At 50.4% G+C, this 19,911-nt stretch overlaps 7 protein-coding genes across 7 annotated transcripts; 3 read left to right on the forward strand and 4 right to left on the reverse strand.

Annotated features, from left to right (window-relative positions):
- Positions 1-1,091: 1,091 nt before the first annotated feature.
- Positions 1,092-3,653, reverse strand: M409DRAFT_68952 (uncharacterized protein; the record flags this gene model as incomplete). Its single annotated transcript, XM_033818062.1, has 6 exons — positions 1,092-2,046; positions 2,097-2,218; positions 2,270-2,542; positions 2,652-2,930; positions 3,012-3,302; positions 3,429-3,653. The coding sequence occupies 6 exons, from the start codon at positions 3,651-3,653 to the stop codon at positions 1,092-1,094; spliced, it is 2,145 nt and encodes a 714-aa protein (XP_033663541.1).
- A 4,207-nt stretch (positions 3,654-7,860) lies between these two features.
- Positions 7,861-9,859, forward strand: M409DRAFT_58069 (GMC oxidoreductase; the record flags this gene model as incomplete). Its single annotated transcript, XM_033813810.1, has 4 exons — positions 7,861-7,950; positions 8,018-8,270; positions 8,370-9,096; positions 9,154-9,859. The coding sequence occupies 4 exons, from the start codon at positions 7,861-7,863 to the stop codon at positions 9,857-9,859; spliced, it is 1,776 nt and encodes a 591-aa protein (XP_033663542.1).
- A 1,059-nt stretch (positions 9,860-10,918) lies between these two features.
- M409DRAFT_68954 (uncharacterized protein) lies at positions 10,919-12,254 on the reverse strand (the record flags this gene model as incomplete). The annotated part of the gene is made up of 7 exons (XM_033818063.1): positions 10,919-11,105; positions 11,161-11,382; positions 11,434-11,779; positions 11,837-11,923; positions 11,975-11,998; positions 12,049-12,163; positions 12,225-12,254. The coding sequence occupies 7 exons, from the start codon at positions 12,252-12,254 to the stop codon at positions 10,919-10,921; spliced, it is 1,011 nt and encodes a 336-aa protein (XP_033663543.1).
- Positions 12,255-12,773: 519 nt separating this feature from the next.
- Positions 12,774-14,467, reverse strand: M409DRAFT_68955 (uncharacterized protein; the record flags this gene model as incomplete). Its single annotated transcript, XM_033818064.1, has 5 exons — positions 12,774-13,540; positions 13,592-13,841; positions 13,895-13,980; positions 14,033-14,146; positions 14,203-14,467. 5 exons carry the CDS (start codon positions 14,465-14,467, stop codon positions 12,774-12,776), a joined length of 1,482 nt encoding a protein of 493 aa, XP_033663544.1.
- An 828-nt stretch (positions 14,468-15,295) lies between these two features.
- On the forward strand, positions 15,296-16,114 carry M409DRAFT_26894 (uncharacterized protein; the record flags this gene model as incomplete). Its single annotated transcript, XM_033808321.1, has 1 exon — positions 15,296-16,114. One exon carries the CDS (start codon positions 15,296-15,298, stop codon positions 16,112-16,114), a length of 819 nt encoding a protein of 272 aa, XP_033663545.1.
- A 716-nt stretch (positions 16,115-16,830) lies between these two features.
- M409DRAFT_26895 (uncharacterized protein) lies at positions 16,831-17,503 on the forward strand (the record flags this gene model as incomplete). Its single annotated transcript, XM_033808322.1, has 2 exons — positions 16,831-16,898; positions 16,966-17,503. 2 exons carry the CDS (start codon positions 16,831-16,833, stop codon positions 17,501-17,503), a joined length of 606 nt encoding a protein of 201 aa, XP_033663546.1.
- A 13-nt stretch (positions 17,504-17,516) lies between these two features.
- M409DRAFT_68957 (multicopper oxidase) lies at positions 17,517-19,313 on the reverse strand (the record flags this gene model as incomplete). Its single annotated transcript, XM_033818065.1, has 2 exons — positions 17,517-19,073; positions 19,200-19,313. The coding sequence occupies 2 exons, from the start codon at positions 19,311-19,313 to the stop codon at positions 17,517-17,519; spliced, it is 1,671 nt and encodes a 556-aa protein (XP_033663547.1).
- Between the last annotated feature and the right edge of the window lie 598 nt (positions 19,314-19,911).

Raw genomic sequence — 19,911 nt, forward strand, 5'->3', positions numbered from 1 at the left:
CTTGACAGCCTTCTTACATCCCTTAAACAGGTCTAGAACGTGAGCCGGGTTGGCGACTCATCTTGCATGATTCGCTGCCATGCGCGAACGATACAAGACAGGCGTTTCAAACGCTGGTGGAAATACCTGTATATAAGGTGTGTCCTGTCAGAGCCTTTTCCGCAACACATACTTGCATACAACGTCCATACGTGGTTGCACCCACAATTCCACCGTCCGTCTTCATACAGCTTTGCTATCCTACAAGCCCACCATTCGCTTTTCAACTCAAAGGCAAGACCTTTAGTCCGTGAATGATAATTGGTAACTTTTATAAGCCCAAGAAATCGGTGAGGCCATGATGGGGGTCCTTTCTTTTCTCCGAGAGACCATTTTGAACGAATGCTGGTTTCTGTGACTCGTGATCATGACAGTGAGCACCCTTATTACTGTCGAAACAAGATTGAGCCGTTCCAAGACGCAGCATGCAGCACCGCGATGTCGTCGTGCATAATGAATCACATCTCGCGCCGAGCAGATCGATTGCTTCTTTGTTTCACGATCACAAGCACTTTCGTGGCATCATGACCGTCTTGATTCAGCCGACATCTGAGACCAGAGCTCAGCAAACCACGTCAAGGAAGGCGTACTACTTCCCGAAACTATTCCTCAGCACTCTGCTCATGCCCTTAGGTAACGTGTGAAGCGGCGCGGAAGACGAGGTACTCACCCAACTAGTCAGGAGTGTTGGCTGCTACATGTTCAAAACGTTTGCTGTATTACCGAGATAACTCGTGAGTTCTGTAGATTATCAACTAGATCTCATGGGCCATATTGGATTTGGGGGCCGCATAAGTACCATGTCGCCGTCAACCGTCTTTGAGACAGACGATTCTCCTCTTCAGAGACAGTCCTTTGGATCTTCTACTGCCACATTTTTCAAGGAAGCGCTAGGAAGGCAAAGGTTTCCGGTCATGATTCGACATTCGCGAGAGTTCTGCAACTGGGTCGTTGGTGTCGTCTCGACCATCTGAGAGTTGTTGCATGGTCTACAGGCTGAACCAGCCTATATAGTTCTCATCGGCGGACCATGCTTTAGTCACGCCTATTAGCTACCAACCAAATCGCTCTTGAAACCACGCCAACCGTGGCCCCTTCTCTTTTAGTAGTCTCGCAAACGCCCTCCTCGTAGCAGCCTCCATAGATGGTGGCCCACAACAAAAAACAGCCATGCTCCCTTCGCATTTCTGTTTCTCCTCCTCCAATACCCTGCTAATGTTCGGCCTTCCAGCGTGGACTTCGTATAGGGCGGTCTGGCTAATACGCGCGGAGGTTGAGGTCAGGTAAATGTCGACCTTGAGCTGCAGGTTTCCAAGGACCCCATGAAGTTCGTGTGCGCAGACGTCGTCGATCAAATCTTGTGTTTGGTTAGCCCAGATTAGGCGGACCAAGTGTAGTGGGTTACTATCGCTGAGGAGCGAATATATTCGAGAAATGGCGGCAGTAATACCAGCTCCACCAACGACGATAACGACCGTGGAGTAGTCACGAAGAGTACCCTCGCAGCCATACGGTCCTTCGATGAAGACTTTGATTTCTTGGACTTCACTTTCGCCCGAAGAAGCAGATGCCTTGGTGCGAAGGTGATCAGTGAAGCCGTTTCTTGGGCGAATGAGGAACGTATGTTGAGGTTCTGCGGTAGATGCATCCAAGCTCTTCTCTACCGACTCCTGCGAGGACGCATCTGAGCTTCTCTCGGGGCCAGGAAGCGTGTGGTACCAAGTACACAGCGTGAATGGATGGCTTTCGTAACCTCGGGGTCTTCTGGGCTCGTAAATATAATAGAAAGCGCCAGGACTGGGGTTTCTCCGCTTAAAGAAGTCAGTAACGTCGACTCGAATGAGACCCTGCTTCTCATCGAACGATGCAAATGCCTTGGCACCGTTCGAAATCGGCCAGATACTAATGCATAGAATGCGTGTCCAGCGAAGCAGGCGGTCAAAGGCCCAGAAAGCCACCGCAGGCCAGATAAAACCATTAAAAGCACCATCCTGGACCTTGACATGGCTAGGGGTTATTAGCAGTGGTTTTCTTGGCGCTGAGGTATTATTACTTACTACCAGAGACACACTATCAGTACTAACGCGAAGATAAAGTGGACCCCTAGAAATAGATCATACCACCGTCTCCGGATGAAGAAGAACGATGAGCCGACTAATAGGGACATCGAGATTACAGACTACATCCTATCAGTTTGTGAGGGCGTTATTAGCTGCAAATGAGGACTTACTATCACTCCGCAGTACCAGAGCTCCATCTTCCAAACCATCTTATACTCGCCTTCCCAACCATGGATAACGGAGTACCCAATGCCATGTGCGATAGCGAGTAATGTTGCAGCCCTCGCAGTCCATCGATGGAAGTGCGAGAAGCTAGCAAACGACCATCCGGTAAGCCAGAGTAGAGGATCGTTTCTTGTAGCGAACAACCAAATAATAGGGATATTAGCAATAGCTAGAGTCCTGGCCCTATCACAGATATATTGCCCAAGTTGGATCCGAGTCTCGGCAGCAATAAAGATTCGTTAGAAGGGGGGAGTCGCGAAGGCGACATCTGCTTCCAACTTACTAAAGATTCCCCTCAAACGTGTGATATCCGGGAAAGCAAAACACAAAGTTCATTACAACATACAATGCAATGAGCAAACCTTCGATCCGACTTGGTGCCGAGGAGGATGCCTCATTGGCTCCCCATAATGTTAGTGTCGAACCCATGTGCCATCGAAAGCGTACGACAGAGCGAGCGAAGTTGGACTGTCCCTTGAGTGACCGGCCATGAATAAAATGTCTTCTCGGCTTGATATAATTGTGGCGGAAGGACTGAAACCCGCGATTGCACATTCCAATCAGGATGACAAGGCCCCAATAGCCATATAGCGCCCACGCGAAATTCTAGTTGTAATAAGTCGCTCGATTTTGTGCAGCCTGGCAATGGTCACGTTAGATAAGACAAGACAGCCAGGTAAAGCGTACCGTAGATTCACAAGCGACATCGAAGAACGCCTCGCTGGGTACCACGGTCTGTGTGTAGTTCTGCGCCTCGACTTCCTGCTGAGATACTCTCAATATAGACTTTGCACTTCCAGCGGCTAAGGTATAGCTTGGAAGCGGTATGCCCTGTTCTTCACATGTTGCGTTTTGGTAGTCCAAACCCCAGCGAGCTTGCTCTGCAGTGCAGTAGGCCGAGGTGCAGGAGAAGAGAGACTCAACGTAAGCCGTGTTTGTACAGGGAACTGGGGAGTCTTGAGAATCGATGGCAGGTTGCTAGTTTGTAAAAGTCAGCGGCATGTCTCGTGGCTGTTCCGTGTATGACCTACATTTCCATCAAAGGAGACCTGTGCAAGTGCTGCGGAGCAGGCTGAGACGCAATACTGTGAGCGCTGGATGTACGTCACGGCATTGGCGCCTTGGGATGCCGCCAGTACTAGCGGTAGGGATCAAGAATCGGACACCATGGCTGGCGCTGCTGCTGGGATGAGTGCAGAGGAGCAACCCGGGGTTGAAGATGATGGTTGTTGTACTTATGGTACATGGAGGAAAGGCTGGGCTACGAGCCACTGATATACGAAGCCATATTCCAACTGCCACGTCAACCGGAGTCGCAAGCACAGCCATCTTGCTCCTGTGTAGTCAGCGTCCTGGAGATGTAGGAATGAGAGTACGATGCCATACTGTTAGGCCTCGATACCTCGCCGGTACCGACAAGACACCGTACCGCCGACCGACACACGGCACGATCCCGAACACGGCGCACACCAGGGACCGCAAATCCTGGAGTCGTCAACCTCAAGAGTTAGGATGATGTGGGGTGTAGCAGTCTGAAACACAGGAATGTTAACCTCGCCCAACTCCAGCCGGCTAACAGGAATTTAACACAATGCTAATACCAACGCGCCCATTCGATAGTTTTTGTATGGACGAATTTGTTACACAAGTCTTGTTCATTTCGAATCCTTGATTTCTTGTGGCAAAATAGTGACATTTTGGGGGAGGTCTTCGTTTTGCAGATAGTCTTGTCATGGACTTTGCTTAAGCGAAGGCTTGCGATGCACTGGTCAAGCCTCGAGGTAGACTGACGCGTGGCCTCGGCAGCTTGAATCTGCAGGAGAAAGCTGTTTCACCTGAATAGGTAGGTGAGATAGGGCTATCTTGTCACGCCAGATGCGTCGAACCTAGGTCTTATTCAGCGAGGCCTGACGCTCAACTTGGCTAGAGCTTGCCTTATTTAAGCCGGAGCGGTAAATGTACGATTCTAATAGGAACATATTAGCACGCAAAGTATTATAACAGTCGCTATAGGCTCTCGACCTACGAGCTAGCTTGTAGATATAAAAGGCCTCTAGCTAAATATAACGTACTTAATAGGGAAGCTATATAGATAGTAAAGCTATATATAAGCCTTAAATCCTCGATACTCTCGACTATCTACGTAACGCTATAGTAATATAGCTACCCTTACTATCGCTATTCTCGTTCTTAGATATTTCCTCGATAATATCCTCGATTTCTAGACTTAGAGAGGCGTTCTACTTCCGTTTACGAGTTATTTTCTTTACTATCTCCGCTTTAGCTTACTAGGCGATTTCGAGGATTTCCTCTATATTAAAAATAAAACGCTTTTCTAAAGCGACTTATTTCTCTTTTATTCGTTTCTTACGAGTTTCGAGAAGCTCTCGTTATTTAGTATTCTCTTTTCGTAAAAGTATATTCTTAGAATTTAACTTTTTAAGAGTAGTAGTAGCTCGAGCGATATATCGCTTAACTAGGCTTTTAAGTATTTTATTCTTCTAGACGATTAAATTAAGTACCGAGTTTATTTATCGTAGTTCGGTACTATCTAGAGGCGAGCTATCGAGAAACGAGCGATCGAGTATATTTATCGTTATCGATAGAGACGCTTATAGAGTATAAGAAGCTTTAGGTATTTCGAGAGTTAAAAGAACTATAACTAGACTAAGTAGCGAGATATCGCTTTTACGAAAGCTAGTAAGTATATTCGATATTATAATAGTTTACTCTCGTACTCGAATATAAGTAGAAATCTACTCGACTCGAGATATCTAGCTAGAATTAAAGCGAATAAGAGAGTTAGTTTCTTTAGTAAAAGCCCGTTTTAATAGACTAAAAACGGCGACGTCGAGAGGCTATAAAATATATAATAAGTATAGTAGTAAATAGACGAGATCTATCGCGTTATTAAAATAATAAGTAATAAATCGAGAAGTTAAGTACGAGCCGTATCCGTCGAGTAGTAGAAGTTAACGCTAGCCGTTTTTTTATTTTATTTCTAGGTCGAATAAAGTAGAAATCTACTTATAGGCGTACGAGTCGCTCGTCTAGCTACTATTACTCGTAGAGAAGCGCTAATTCGCTAGTATATTAGGTAGTATCTATCTAGTATTTATATATTTCGCTTTAAAAATAAGAAGTAGTAGTAAAGCTTCTCTAGAGGTACGAATATACTCGATAGCTATAATCTACTTTTATTGCCTAGATATACGCTTCTAACTTACTTTATCTTTTATATTTATAAGTACTTAAGAGATTTAACTTACGCTAATAGCGAAACCCGACTTGTCGATATTATAAATATCCTTAGAAGTATAGCGATTTAAGACGAAAAGCTTAGTAATACTCGAGAAGTAGGACTCGACTATTAAATAGTAAGTACTATTATACTAGCTTATTTCTAGCTATTAACTCTAAGCTCCTTTTATTTCCGGATAGCGAGTATATAGTTTATCGATCTACCTTTTACTAGGTTAGAAAATCGAGGTTATAGAGAAGAGGTTTAGTATCGAAAGTAGGACTTAAGAATAGTATATCTCGAAAACGAGTTCTTATACGAATTTAGGTAAAACCGGGTAGCTATACTTCGATAACTTTAAAATCTACTTAATAAGAGTCTACTCTTCGGTCGTAAATAGGTATTACTCGTATTCGTACGCGATAGATCGAGAAACGCCGCCGGCGAGCCGTAGTCGAAACGTAGATTTACTAATAGAAAACGCAGTAGTATACTTACGTTTCGAGGTATATAGATTATTCTTATAAGCAGATATTACGTCTAGTATACGCTGCTCGAGATCTATAAAGTAGAAGAGTTAAAAGTTAAGCGTGTCGCGAGAAATTAAAAGAAAACGCGAAAGTGTCGCGGATCCGTGCGCAGCTTCACCGTCTGCGCAGCTTCCCTATCAAGTACGTTAGCTGTAATCCCAGCACAGACGCCAGCTCACAGAAGCATGCTGGTAGACTGAGCAAGTCTCCCCGAGCACGCCGACTCCTGTCGTGTCAATTCGCCCTAGGTCAAATGTCTGATTCATGCTCGTGGTGATTGTGTCTGCAGACATAATTTACTTGCTGCTCCTTCTGCTTGCGGTTACTTCTCGTTTCTGTCTTTTCCTTATTTGCATCTGTCGACTCTGCGGCGCGTGAGTCAAATGCAAGACTAAGAGGATCGAATCTGGCGCTGCAAGTCGCTCTACCAAAGGTGCAAAAGTCTCAGATTCCGTTGGCCGAGAGCCCCATGTGTCGATGCAGGGCCGCATGGGGTTGACGCTTCCCAAATCGCAAAACATTATATATTGCCATGCAAGCTGCTCGGATCGAAGGTGAGAGTCAGTAGTCGACAAGATCAATAATCGCGGATAGCTCTTAGCAAATGAAGAGTCCGGAACTGTATCACTGCGTCCATCCTATTGCTATGCCGAGGGCTGGATCCACGAAACGTGAGCCTAGCTGCGCGATCACGCCGGGCAAGGGCAGCAGAGAAGCCATCTCGCCAAAGCAATGCATCTCATAAGACGTAAGCGCTTGACATCGAGCTTTTGAAGAATGGAGATGAGCTCACCATGATCAATGTTGCGACACTACTGATGCGTTAGCCAAGGAACAACGAGAGCGGACCTGATGTAGCAAGCGCACTGCCGATTGATGCAAATAGGCCTGTACCAATAGTGCCACCAATCGCTATGAATTGTACATGACGCTCCTTGAGACCGCGATGCAGTTGTCCCTGTGGATTAGGAACGTTTGTCGTGGTGGCATGGTTGGATCTAGCCTCATCGGCGTGTGCGTCGACTTCGTACTTGTCCGTGTGTGATCAGGGGCTTGACTTCTTACGAGTCAACGCTGACTTCTCGCGCCAATGCGAGATGGAATTCGCGCGTGTAAAATCTATCTTCAATATGGAGAGTGTCTTTGACCATCGAAGAGTACCAAAAAACTCAGCCTTATCTAAGAGTGTGAACAGGGCCTCATGCTTAGCGTCTCCCTAAGAATTGGACGGTGCGGATGTCGCCCAAAGCGGGCGCGCACCATCTCGACGGGGTGAACCTTGTGCACGAAATCGTTCCTCCAATGCCCCAACAACACTGCTGCACCCAAGAAATTGTGTCTTCGCTTGACACTGCCTGGCCTTCAATGGTATCAGCATACGCCAGCGTCTGCTATCAACTTTAGCGCGACCTGTCGCTCCCGCACACGAGACGCTAACAAGCGCCGGCGACAGGAAAAGTGGTTTCGAGAACTCAATTACACCACTCTAGGCCATCCAGGCTCTTGTATACGAGATGGTGAGCACACACGTATTTTCCGTGGGCGATCCTGTAAATCTCTCCCGTTCCGTAAATATTGTCAATCGTCCTTGTTGCTCTCAGCGACTGACCAAGAGGACGACGTCGAGGCAGTTCACAGGTGACATCTACCATTCTTCTCGTTTGGCAGACAGTCGTTTCCCCTCGTCAACTCAGTGTCGGTCCAGCTTGTATGGTACTGGAGTGTCTTCTTTTGAAAGTGGCTGCCAAGCCTCCACTTCGTGATCATGAGGAACCTTTGGACATGCGTCTGGGAAGTGACGCTGGTCACGACCGCCGTGGCACAAAGAGTTGATGCGCTCACCTATGACTACATCGTGAGTCGTTCTACCCGCCGTTTGTCGGCGACGGATCTCGTCGATCACTAGCTGAAACCAACTTCAGATTGTCGGTGGCGGTACATGCGGTCTTGTAATGGCCAACCGGCTCTCGCAATCGGGCGCTTCCTCCGTGTTGGTGATCGAAGCCGGATCATCGGTTCTAAACAACTCAGCCGTTTTCGATCCGACTGCGTACGGAGCAGCATTTGGAAGTGCGATCGACTGGGCTTTCAAGACGGTTCCTCAGGCGGCGGCGGATCAGAAGACGCATACTCTCAGGGCTGGCAAGGCTCTAGGAGGGACGAGTACAATCAACGGTAAGGTTCAGGGTCGGTGCCGATTTTGAGAACGATAGTGATGTGCGGATTTGTCTGTGGCGATATATCTGCTGACACAGATCTTCTTCAATCAACCAGGCATGTCCTATGTCCGAGCACAAAGCCCCCAAATCGATGCCTGGCAGCAAGCTGGAAACACCGGCTGGACTTGGTCTTCCCTCTGGCCGTACTATCTAAAGAGCGAGTCGTTTCAAGCCCCTTCTGCCGTAGACATGATCCAAACGCATGTCACCTACAGCGCGGCGGAACATGGCTACAACGGTCCGGTCAAAGTCGGCTGGTCCGTAGAGCAATCAAATTCGACCTACCCGGTGATATTGAATGAGACTTTCCAGGCCGTGGGGCTGCAGTGGAACACGGACACGAACGGCGGCGACGAAAGGGGTTTTAGTGTCTATCCATTGATGGTCGACCGCGAGAACAACGTGAGGGAAGATGCGGCAAGAGCATACTACTATCCATCTGCCGCAAAGGCCAAGAGCTTGGCGGTATGGTTAAACACGACTGCGAACAAGATCTTGTGGAAGAGGGGGGCCCCGACGGCCTCGGGCGTGCAAGTGACCTTTAGCAATGGCTCTTTGGCTGAGGTCCGCGCCAAAAAGGAGGTGATCCTCTCCGCTGGCGCATTGATCAGCCCGATATTGCTTGAGCGCTCCGGGATTGGAAGTCCGACCATATTGAACAAATATGGTATCGATATCGTCGTAGATCTGCCAGGTGTAGGCGAGGGGCTGCAGGATCAAGTGAACAATGGACTAGGGTATACTATCGAAGGTAACTTTACGGCAAATGGGTCCAAGACTTTGTAAGTGATGCCTCTGTTCGTGATCTAAACAAATGCTGACGACGATGATTGCTTCAGCGTTGCATATCCTACCCTCTCCCAGCTATTCTCCAACGACTCTGAGGCGTACGATAGCTTCATCAGCAAGGTCAAGTCCAGTCTTCCGGCCTACGCTTCGCAAGTGGCGTCACGAAATAATAACGCCACCAGCGCCGCGGACCTTTTGACCTCCTTCAACATGCAGTACGACTTGTTGGTAAAGTTCCAAGTACCCGCCGCAGAGCTCATCTTCTATACCTCTGGCCAAACCTTGCAGAGCCAGCACTGGACACTCCTGCCTTTCTCGCGCGGCAGCGTGCACATCACCTCAGCCACCGCGAGCCCACCAAACGCCGCGGCAGCGATTGATCCGCAATACTTCTCCTTTGCTCCAGATGTGGACGTTCAAGTTTTCGTGGGGGAATTCAATCGCCTTGCATTCCACACCCAACCTCTCTCAGACCTCGCGGGCACGGAGCAGAGCCCTGGCGCCTCGACAACGAGTGCATCCCAATGGTCACGCTGGACTAAGAAGAACTTCCGCCCCAACTACCACGTCATGAGCAGTGCAGCAATGTTGCCAAGGTCCAAGGGAGGCGTGGTGGATCCCACAGGAAAAGTGTACGGTACGAACAATGTGAGGGTCGTAGATGCAAGCATTGTCCCATTTCAAGTCTGTGGGCATCTAACCAGTACGCTGTATGCCGTTGCAGAACGTATCGCAGACTTGATGCAGCAGAACTAGTACAGTATCCTGCTTCTCGTATGCTCATCCTACAGGTACTTAGTAGTCCGCGGCGCAGAAAGCCTTGCGGCCTCCAGACAGCCTTTGTACTCTTGCGTAGCCGTAAATTATGCTTCGACTAATGGCTAAATTGGCGGCGCATTCAACCGTGCGACCAACACATATGGCATCAAGATCTTCTGCTAGCAAGCCAAGTTCCAGGCAGGCCTCGAGAGATCCTCGCCCTTGCCGACGAAAGCCGCCTCGACAACGTCCTTAGCTAACGCCGACGGTACATTTACGAAGAACAAGACCTACACATTATCATACGATCCAACCACACATGACAAGACAGTCTTGAAAGAGCACGCTCCGGGTAGCGTGTGCGGAGGCAACCCTAGCGACAACTTCGACAAAGACACAGTCTGCTCACACGAGTATTGGGAGGAATGTTATATTATTGAGGGGCGGCTGTATGATGTGGATAAAAAGCAGTGGTTCACTGCTGGGAGCTATTGCTGCAGACCACCGGGGATGTTGCATGGCCCGTGCAAGGCGGATCCGCAAGTGGGATGTCGGGAAATTTGTATGGCTCGGTATTTGCAAAAGTAAAGAGCTACTATGGGTGGTTCTGTTGCCTCCACTTGAGTGTCGTAGCTGAATTGATGGGGATCTTGCGATGTTGATATTCACTTAAGCACCTTACCGACACCTACATGCTCACAGCGGTCGACATGACGATGCAACCAGACCACTATACATGGATTCTGCGTGTCGACATTGAATTTCCTTCTGAATAGATCCTTGGAAGCCCAGCTGGTACCCTCAGAAATGGGTGTATCAAAACGTCTGCGTAGAGGGGACCGTGCACAAATAGGGGTTAGGGCCTTGCCATCACATGCCAAAACCCTAAACTCTTAAGAACAATGCTTCAAAAATGGCCGAGCTGCCTCGTTCAACGTACTAGCTATCACTTGTTGATAGCCGTCTTACACTCAGTCTTGATCGTAGCTTCATAAGAGCATGGCCAGGCAGAGTTAACAACATTCACCTGCTCTAGCACATTCTCCCGGCGTTGCTCTACTTCTGCACTGCATTGGCCGCAGCGACTTCTTCGTCGAGAGGCAAGATGTTCGGGATCGGGCCGACGGGTGTGATAGCGAACTGGTTGATCTGGCCATGACTCTTCGTGTAGTGGTTCTTGATATGCGTGAATTCTGTCGTCGATCCGAACGCCTCGTTGTTCCAGTACAAATTGCGAACCCATCTAGAAAGAATCCATCAGCATTACAACTCTGCAATGCGTGAATTGTGAGACATACTTATGAATGGCAGGGTATCCGCTGCGAATGTCGCGGAGGTTGCACTTGAAGTGCTGAACGTAGACGGCATCGAAACGAATGATCGTTGTGTAGAGACGGACGTCTGCCTCTGTGAGACGATCGCCGTGATAGTAGGGGCCTGGGTTCTTGGAGAGGTGCTCTTCGACTCGGTCAAGAGACTTGAAGAGCTGCGTTACGGCTTTCTCGTATGCTTCTTGGGTCCTGCAATTTGGTCAGCTATTGTTGAGCACTTGGGAGATTTGGGAAACATGCGTAGCAAAACCGCTTTTGTAGACACCATTGTTGATATCATTATAAGTCCACTCGTTTGTGGCTTCGATCTCATCCTTCAGGTCCTTGGGCAAGAGGTCCAGCTTCCTGTATTTCTCGGGCAGAAGGTCGTCGAACTCGGTGTAGAACATGCGAATGATCTCGCTGCTCTCATTGCTTACGATCTTCTTCTGCTTCTTATCGTAGAGGGTGGGAACGGTGAACCGGCCTTTGTATTCTGGCTCGACATCGAAGTAGATCTGCCTCAGATGCGAGAACTCAGCGTGGAGAGGATCCGGAGTAACATTCTCGCCAGGTTCTTTCTCATCTGAGGTTGAGAATCGCCAGCCTAATGGATGCGTGAGTCAAGGATAAGGCGCTGTGGTTTGAGGGGAAGCGAGCGAACCTTTCTCTCCCATATGCCAGTGCACAGATGTGAAAGATATGAAGTCTTCAAGGCCCTTCAGCTTGCGGACAATCAATGCACGATGTGCTGTTCGTTTCTATCAGCATGACTTTCACCTAACGTGAACAATCAACTTACCCCATGGGCATGCATAAGAGACATCTACTACATGTCAGCCACAAAGTCCTTCCGTCCCAAGAGTGGGCTCGTACAGAGATGATATCGATCCTTCTCGGCCGGAAACTCAGCATTCGGGTCCTTCGAGATCCAACTACGGAATGCCGAAGTCTGTCGCTTGAACTCGCCGGACTTGTCCTTAGGGTCAACCTGCGAGAAGGATTAGAGTCAGAAGGGGTAAACGGTGGATCCTTCAGGCTGCAACCCATACCCAGTTGAGGATCTCTGGCTTCTTATCCATATTCTGATAATCTACTCAGTCTCCTACGCAATCGCTCTCTTTGACGGGCGGCTCACGCTTTGTGTTCGCACGCCTCGTGCGGTAGTTCTCGTAATTTGTCTTTGCACCTGTGACAATCGACTGAAGGATCTGAGCATCAATGACCTTCGATGTCAGAACTGTATCTTTTGATGAGCTTTGCACGGTTCCAGGCTTCTGAAGTCTCTTAAGGCACAGAATTGATGGCATAAAAGGTCATTGATGACCGATTTGCATGTCATCATCACCAGGCATGCGGGCGTTTTCCAGAGCGTGAGGTAAGTGGTCAGTAAAGCTGGTAAATTAACCCCCAAAAGACAATTTTGCTGTCATTTTTGAGAAGACCCAAATTTGCCGCGGTCACCTCGTGTTCTTCAATTTGACCCTCATCCACACCAGACGAAGTGAAATTTGCAGAATGGAAGAAATGTTTCTGATACCATCTATCCACTGGACGCTAAAATTTCTGCCGTCAAAAGGAAACGCGCACGGGAAATCATCTTAAACCTTGAAACCGGTTGTCTTGATCTCCTTTTCAATGCTCTCGCCAAAATCAGTTTCGAAACCGTGTTCTGCAAGATACGCCCGGAACTTGGCATCTTCATCTTCAAGATCGCGCTCTCTGTTGGGGATCAGGGTGTAAGCGATGATGCCACCAACAGCGGCGAAGGCAGCTCCGATGAGGAAAACAGCTTGCACACCCTTGAAGTCCGTGTCGAATGAGTTCTGGATGGGTGTGAAGACTTGGGTGCCGATCGCAGCTCCAGCTTTGCCAACAGCGGCAGCGAGACCGAGGAAGTGGCCACGGATTGGAGTTGGGAACGACTCGGCTCCGCACAGGAACGTTGCCACACCCGGACCCATCTCACCAAAGGCGTTGAAGATGCCGTAGAGGAAGATGAACAAGCCGAGGATCTTCTGAATCGGGGCCAGAGCACCGCCAATAATGAATCCGAGCACAGCCCAACAGAAAAATCCAAGAGTCATGGTCTGCTTCCTCCCGATCCAGTCCATCAGGAAGCCACCCAAGACGCATCCTGGCAAGTAAAAGCAGTTCACGGCCGTGCCGTAACCAATGTTTTGAACCAATGAGTCATTAGGGTTGAGTTGTCCGATGATAGTTGAGCTGAAGAGGCCGAAAGGGTAGGTGACGAAGTCGTAGAAGAACCACGCCAAGCTGGTACCGAGCATTGGCTTCCAATAGCGCTTGATGACGAGCCAGTACGGGATCTTCTTCTTCATCGCATGCTTGCGGTATTGCGTGCTCTCTGTTGGGACGTCAGCAAATCCTAATTCTCCACGATATGGGCACTACTGACCGATCATGCGAATCCGGAAGAAGAACAAAGCGATGGGAAGCACGAAGCCCAGACCGAAGCAGATTCTCCATATGCCATCTGACGTCTTGTAGTTGTAAGCTGCGAGGACGATCAAGGCGACACAACCAGCAATGACGAAGCCGAAGTCGATGGCGAAGTCGGTCGTGAGGGCTACGAGGATACCTCTTCGTTTTCTAACGTAGTGGCTCTCATCGGAAGCTTCAGTGGAACCTGTGCCGCAGACAGGGTACTGTAATCATATATCAGCAAAGATCTTGAACTCCCGTTCGAGCAAGCACTCACTTCTCCACCAGCACCGAAACCGGCGACACCACGCCCGACAACCATCATCCAGAACAAACCGAGCTGGGTTGTGCCGTGTGCAGCAGCTGTGGCTCGATTAGTCTACACTCTGAGAACAAGAGAAGCTCATTCACTCACTCGCCAAGACTATGCCGAGAACCAGGAACAAGGTAGCGAAGACGATACCAGTACGACGTCCGATCTTATCAATGACGAATCCGAAGAACAACATGCCGAAGATCTCGCCGATGACTTCATGCAGGACGTTAGCAGAGGGCCCAGATCAAGCAGCTGCTGGTTATACGTACGGTATGAGTTCGAGAGCCTCGTGCTCATGGTATCCGACAAACCATCCTTGTACAACACTTTGAGCAGTGGCTTCATGTAACCAATGATCTGAGCGTTGTAGCCATCACTGAACAGCGCCAGGCCCGAGACCACAACGGTCATGATGGAAGAGATCCTGGAGATCTTCTTGACGGCGCCATCTTGGATGCTCTCGATGCCTTCCTCTGACGAAGAGGCCTTGTCCTGGACAATCTCCTCGGGCGTGTACTTCATGTCGACGGCCATTATTGGACGCTTGCACTTGTCGAGTAGCTGTCCGGGCGAGCTGTTTGTTGAGGGAGTGCTACTGATCGACAAGTCAAAGTAAGATGCAGACACTTACTGATATACACATTCCTACAAAGACAGCCCTACGTGCATATTGCTGCGTCGAAGTTCGAGCATCTACACGCCATCTTCTTTGGCAGCTATCGATCCTCACCACTGACGATAGAGCATCTGACAACGTGGGCAACAATGGATCAACAAACAACATGCCTTCCACGTGGAATTGGGTCCTCCATCCCACTACACACTACACGCGAACCGTGTGTGCCGTCGACTCGGTTTCTCGACTCTGGTGCTCGAATTCAACACTCAACGGAGAGAAGAGCGCAGTGCATCTGGCCAAGACCCGCGGACGCCACCCAGAGAGATCAAGCCGGTGGGGTGAGAAACACGTGCTGACAGCTCCCGCTCTCACTGCCTACACACGACTTTGACTTTGGACTCCTTTCGCTTCGTCCATCTCGAAGTGGCTTCTGCAATCGAAGCCTTTCCGCCATGACACGCTTGAAGCTGCTTGTCGAGCGCCGTCGGCCTTCATCCCGGCCATTGTCCTGTATGCGGTCTTGCCTACGGACCATGGCCGCAGGGCCGCCGGCTTGCCATTGCATTGCTGTGTGACGGCAGTCCTACCGATGCTACCAAGTTCGTGGGAGCAGACATGTGAGTGTAACCCGGTATTCGTCCCGTCGCTCCCATGCAATAACGCTCAAGCCTCAAAGCGCCTCGATGCTGCTTTGATGAGGCGTTTCGATCTGTAACGTCACGTCTTCCCCACGCCTTGGAAGCATGGAGAGAATACTCTCCACCGGGGAGAAGGACGCCTTCAAACGGGATGGATACCTCATTCTCTCGGATCTGTTGACCTCCGCCGAGACGACCGATCTGCAGAGTTGGGCGCAAGAAGTGCACGACTGGCCGAACGAGGAACATTCGCCATGGATGGCCTACGCCGAAATCAACGCCCAAGGCAAGCAAGTGCTCTGCCGAACAGAGAACTACGCCGCCTCCCATCAAGGCCTGAACGCCCTTCTGCGCAGCGACAAACTCCTTGGCGTCCTGCGCCAACTATCTGGTGAAGACATGGTCCTCTTCAAAGAGAAAATCAACTACAAACTCGCCGGCAGCGGCGGTTTCGCCGCACACATCGACGCAACAGCCTACACGCACGTCAAGAAGATCCAGCATCTCGCCATTCTCCTCGCCGTAGATGCCTCCATGCCCTCCAACGGCGGCCTGGAAGTCGTCCCGGGAAGCCACAAGACCTCCATCCCCCTCGGCGACGACAATTGCATTTCTCCGTCCTGGATATCTCAACAAAATTGGCTTCCCATCAGCCTCGCCCCCGGCCAAGTCCTCATCTTCGGCAGCTACCTCGCGCATAGAAGTGGCGCCAACACCAGCGAAAAGGATCGCAAGGCGTTGTATGCGACTTACAATGTGAGGCGCGAAGGGGATCTTCATGATGAGTATTATGCCAGGAGGAAAGTGGAGTTTCCTCCCACGCATTTGAGGAAGAAGGGGGACAGGTTCGATGAGGGGGCGATGAGGTATGCGTATGGGAGTCCGATGTTGAGTGTTGAGTTGGGGAAGCAATTGGTTGTGTGAGTGGGATGAAAGCATTCGAGGAGGGATTCTATTGAGGTATTGAGGTCGATGTGGAATAGGCACGGGCGGAAGAGGGCATTTACAATACGACTGAGATGAATATCATGATAATAGGTCAACTTCAAGGCTTTGTAGGCGGAGCTGGCAGGTACGCAAAGCAAATAGCTCTAACGAGCAGCACATGTCAAGTGCTTCGACGTTGACACAACCTGATGAACGCCATACCATCCCGTACTGGGCATGGCGACTTGCTCGCTCTTCGGACTCACATCGTGCTGTAGCCACTCGGCGACGTAGAGTTCTTGCCGTCCTCGGGATTAATATGTCTACGCATTTGCTTCAAGTTGGGCGTGATGACACAAGACGTTCAATCTTCATGCTAGACATGACGTTTCCCTCCTCCTTCGTCAAGCTCCGTGGAAAATCCTATTGAGTACGCTGCATGGGCGCGCGCCACTATCGCCATTCTTGCACTGATCGATTGAGCTTGTAGACACCTCAACATGGGTTATACAAAGAAGTCCTGCACTCATAGTGAAGGTGCCTTATCACGTGCGTTCGCTCTTCGTCCCGACTGCACCTTAAGCTTTGGTCTTGGGCCGAAGCATAATGGTGTGCCACTGGTATAAGCTCAGCAGACGAAATTGAAGGAATCGAGGCGTCTCTTTATCGAAGTTCATTCACAGTACTTGTGTTGTTGCATACCAAATCTAGCCATGGCGACAGCTAGAGAGAAGGCGACGCGGCTGGTTGAGCTTCTCAACACGAAAGGCCAAGGTGACTAGTATGTCGAGATTGGCTCAATATTTGTTCTTCACAAGGTGTTCGAGTTCGCTAATGCGTCCATCTAGCATCGGGGAGCCGATCTCCCAATTAGCGCACTCGCTGCAAGCAGCACATCTGGCCAAGACCAACAATGCCGACGAAGAGACTGTGATTGCGGCGTTGCTGCACGATATCGGCCAGTTTCTTCCAGCGTCTGAGGTGCAAGCTATCGCGCACGAGGTCCGCGATATGAACTCTCAAGATGATGCATCGGCGGGCGGCGTTGGCAGAGTTGGCCATGAGCGGATCGGTGAAGAGTACCTTCTCAAGTATGGCTTCTCGCAGAAAGTCGCTGCGCTGGTTGGGAGCCATGTTGCCGCCAAGCGATATCTTTGTGCCACCGACCCCGGCTACCACGATACGCTGTCCGAAGCCAGCAAGAAGTCGTTGATGTTCCAGGGTGGCCCAATGAAGGGTGCCGAGCTGGACGGGTGGGCTGCCAACCCGTGGTGCTCAGAGATGTGCCAACTGAGGAAGTGGGACGACGGGGCGAAGATTGTTGGCTTGGAGGTAGCACCGGCTGAGTCTTATGAAGCCACAATGGCGAGGCTGTTGGCGGCGTAGCTCAATGCACAACTCATCTAACATCAAACGCCATTGCCATTCCACTTGCTTGGTGCCAAAGCACGTGACAATGCATCATCCAGAGTCCAGGATTATCTGCACGGAATCGAAGTACTGCGTAGCCTCTTCTGGGTACGTAGAATGTATCCCTTTTCATAGCGCCGACGAGGTCGTACCTCCCACCTGGTGGTGACGCATCTTCGTAAGGGTTGTAGGATCCCCAATTCAATGGCGAAGAGTACTTCGAGAGCACCCAGAAATCATTTCCGTGTAAGTGAAAAGGATGCCAGTCTTCATCTAGGTTGTTGAGCACGATGTCCACCCAGAGTGGGGAGGCTTCGTTGTATGTGATTTCTGGCACCAGCTGGTGTTTGTTCCACTCGTCGCGAGGTAGACCAATGAGAGGAGGAGACTGGGGCGTCCACAAGGTGTTGTTGATGAATCCGTGCGGTTCATTATCAAGGTGTGCCAGCTTTTGAGTTGTGGTGTACAAAATAATGGTTTGGTCAGCCGTAGAAGGTAGCTTCTCGCTCTGGTCGTGGGCTGCAGTGACATCTTGAATGTCGAATAGTTCGTACACAGCTCTCTCTGTTTCTGGCTGATGAATTACGTCTCCGTGCCATTGTACCGGGAATGAATGAGATGGTGTGAGAGCCGAGTTCTCGTACTTGAAAGGATCCTCATCAAGTGTGACCACAAGGGTCGCCTCGTGATGTATAGCAACAGAATTTTGCTCCACGAGGAGACTCATTCGTTCGCCGGGATGCAGGAAGCCCACTTTCTTCGCAGCGGAACCCTTCACGTCGTGTCCTCCGTCTACTGTCAGCGGAGTAAGCACGGCACCAAGGACTGAAATCTCAAACCCAGCATAAGCGCCAACGTTGACAACTCGAAGCACAGTCTTCCTCGCCGTATCAAGGTCCAAAGCTCGTATGGACATGGTGTCGACAGTCTGGCAATCCACAGGGCGGGCCGGGACAGCATCAGAGCATCGATATGCGCCCCGGCCGTTGACCAGGATGGAATCTGGGACAGTCTCCAGCCCAAACGCACCAGGATGCATGTAATGTACAAGAGCCTCTACAGCCGTGCGGTGATACCAGTCGCCGACCAAGAGAAGGTGTTCCAAAGCTAAGTCTGTGGATGGCGCTTCACTTCGAGGCTGATGCACAATCAGACCCCCGTAGAATCCATCGGCACGTTGCTCAGCGAAATGGCTATGGTACCAGAAGGTGCCATGCTGGTTAGAGTCAATGGCGAAGTTATAAGTAAAGGTGCTTCCTGCGAGAATGGAATCTTGCGTTATGCCGACAGCGCCGTCCATATCATTCGTGCCGCGCATTGACAGGCCGTGGGCGTGGATGGAAAGTCCTTCATCATCGTCGAGTGCATTTTCGACGTGGATGATCAAGCGATCGCCAGAGCGAGCTTCAATAGTCGGGCCTGGGAAGGCATCGTTGATCAGATAGACGCGTTTCAAGACGCCATCTGGTCGACGTTGGCCGGCCGTCACGCGCCAGTGGAGGATCTGGGTGGTGGCATCTCGGAAGGCATGCTCCTCTGGATGCAGCTGGAAACCCGACGACGCATCGTCAGTGTTGACATGGCCAGGCTGGGACCAAGAAGCCAACGGATTGAGAGGGCGACCACGCTGGATCTGGAATATCAAGAAGGCTACAAGGAGCAGTGTTGATACCAGCGCGAGGGTGAAGGTAAATTTCCGGCCCCGGCTGCTTGTGGCCTGAGGCACGAAGTCCCCCGTTCCGATTTCTGGTGGCAGACTTGCTGGCTGACTTCTTCTCCTCGACATCCTCATCCTCTGCACCCACGAATCGTCCTGGGTCGCCAGGTAAAACGAGCTCGTCAAAGTCCTCCTTTCACAAGACAATGCCCAAGAACCACGAAGCAATGAGATGTCTTGGAACCCGCCTCCTCGCACTCCCGAGCTGGACTTGCCTGGCTCGGCCTCTTTCACCTCGTCATCGGCGTGCCGGCACAGGGTCGAGAACGAGGCGAGAGATGTCGTTTAGGGAACACGTTCGTCTGCGTGCGCGGTTCCTGCAGTCGCCGGTGTCGTGGGCGTGGAGGAGTGGAAGACTTTTTAACCACGTTCTCCGTCCTCTCATCTCATTCGGCTAGAGCCCAGCGTTGCATCCGCGCAAGCTCAACAATACACTTGATCAAGCTTTTCCCTGCAGCAGCCATCGACGCCGTTGCATGCAGTAGTCTCCAACTCACTGACAAAACGTCGACGCTGAGTGGACACGTGCGTGGGAGCGACCTCGAAACTGCGTGGAACACACGGCACTGTCTGTTTCCTCTTTCCCAATCCGGCAACGCCAGCGTCGAGCACTCACCCGGTAGGAAGTGCGGAGGCAATAGACGCGCAGGTACTTGGCGCTAGAACC

Source organism: Zasmidium cellare (genome assembly GCF_010093935.1).
Source record: "Zasmidium cellare ATCC 36951 unplaced genomic scaffold M409scaffold_34, whole genome shotgun sequence".
Taxonomy (NCBI): Eukaryota; Fungi; Ascomycota; class Dothideomycetes; order Mycosphaerellales; family Mycosphaerellaceae; genus Zasmidium; species Zasmidium cellare.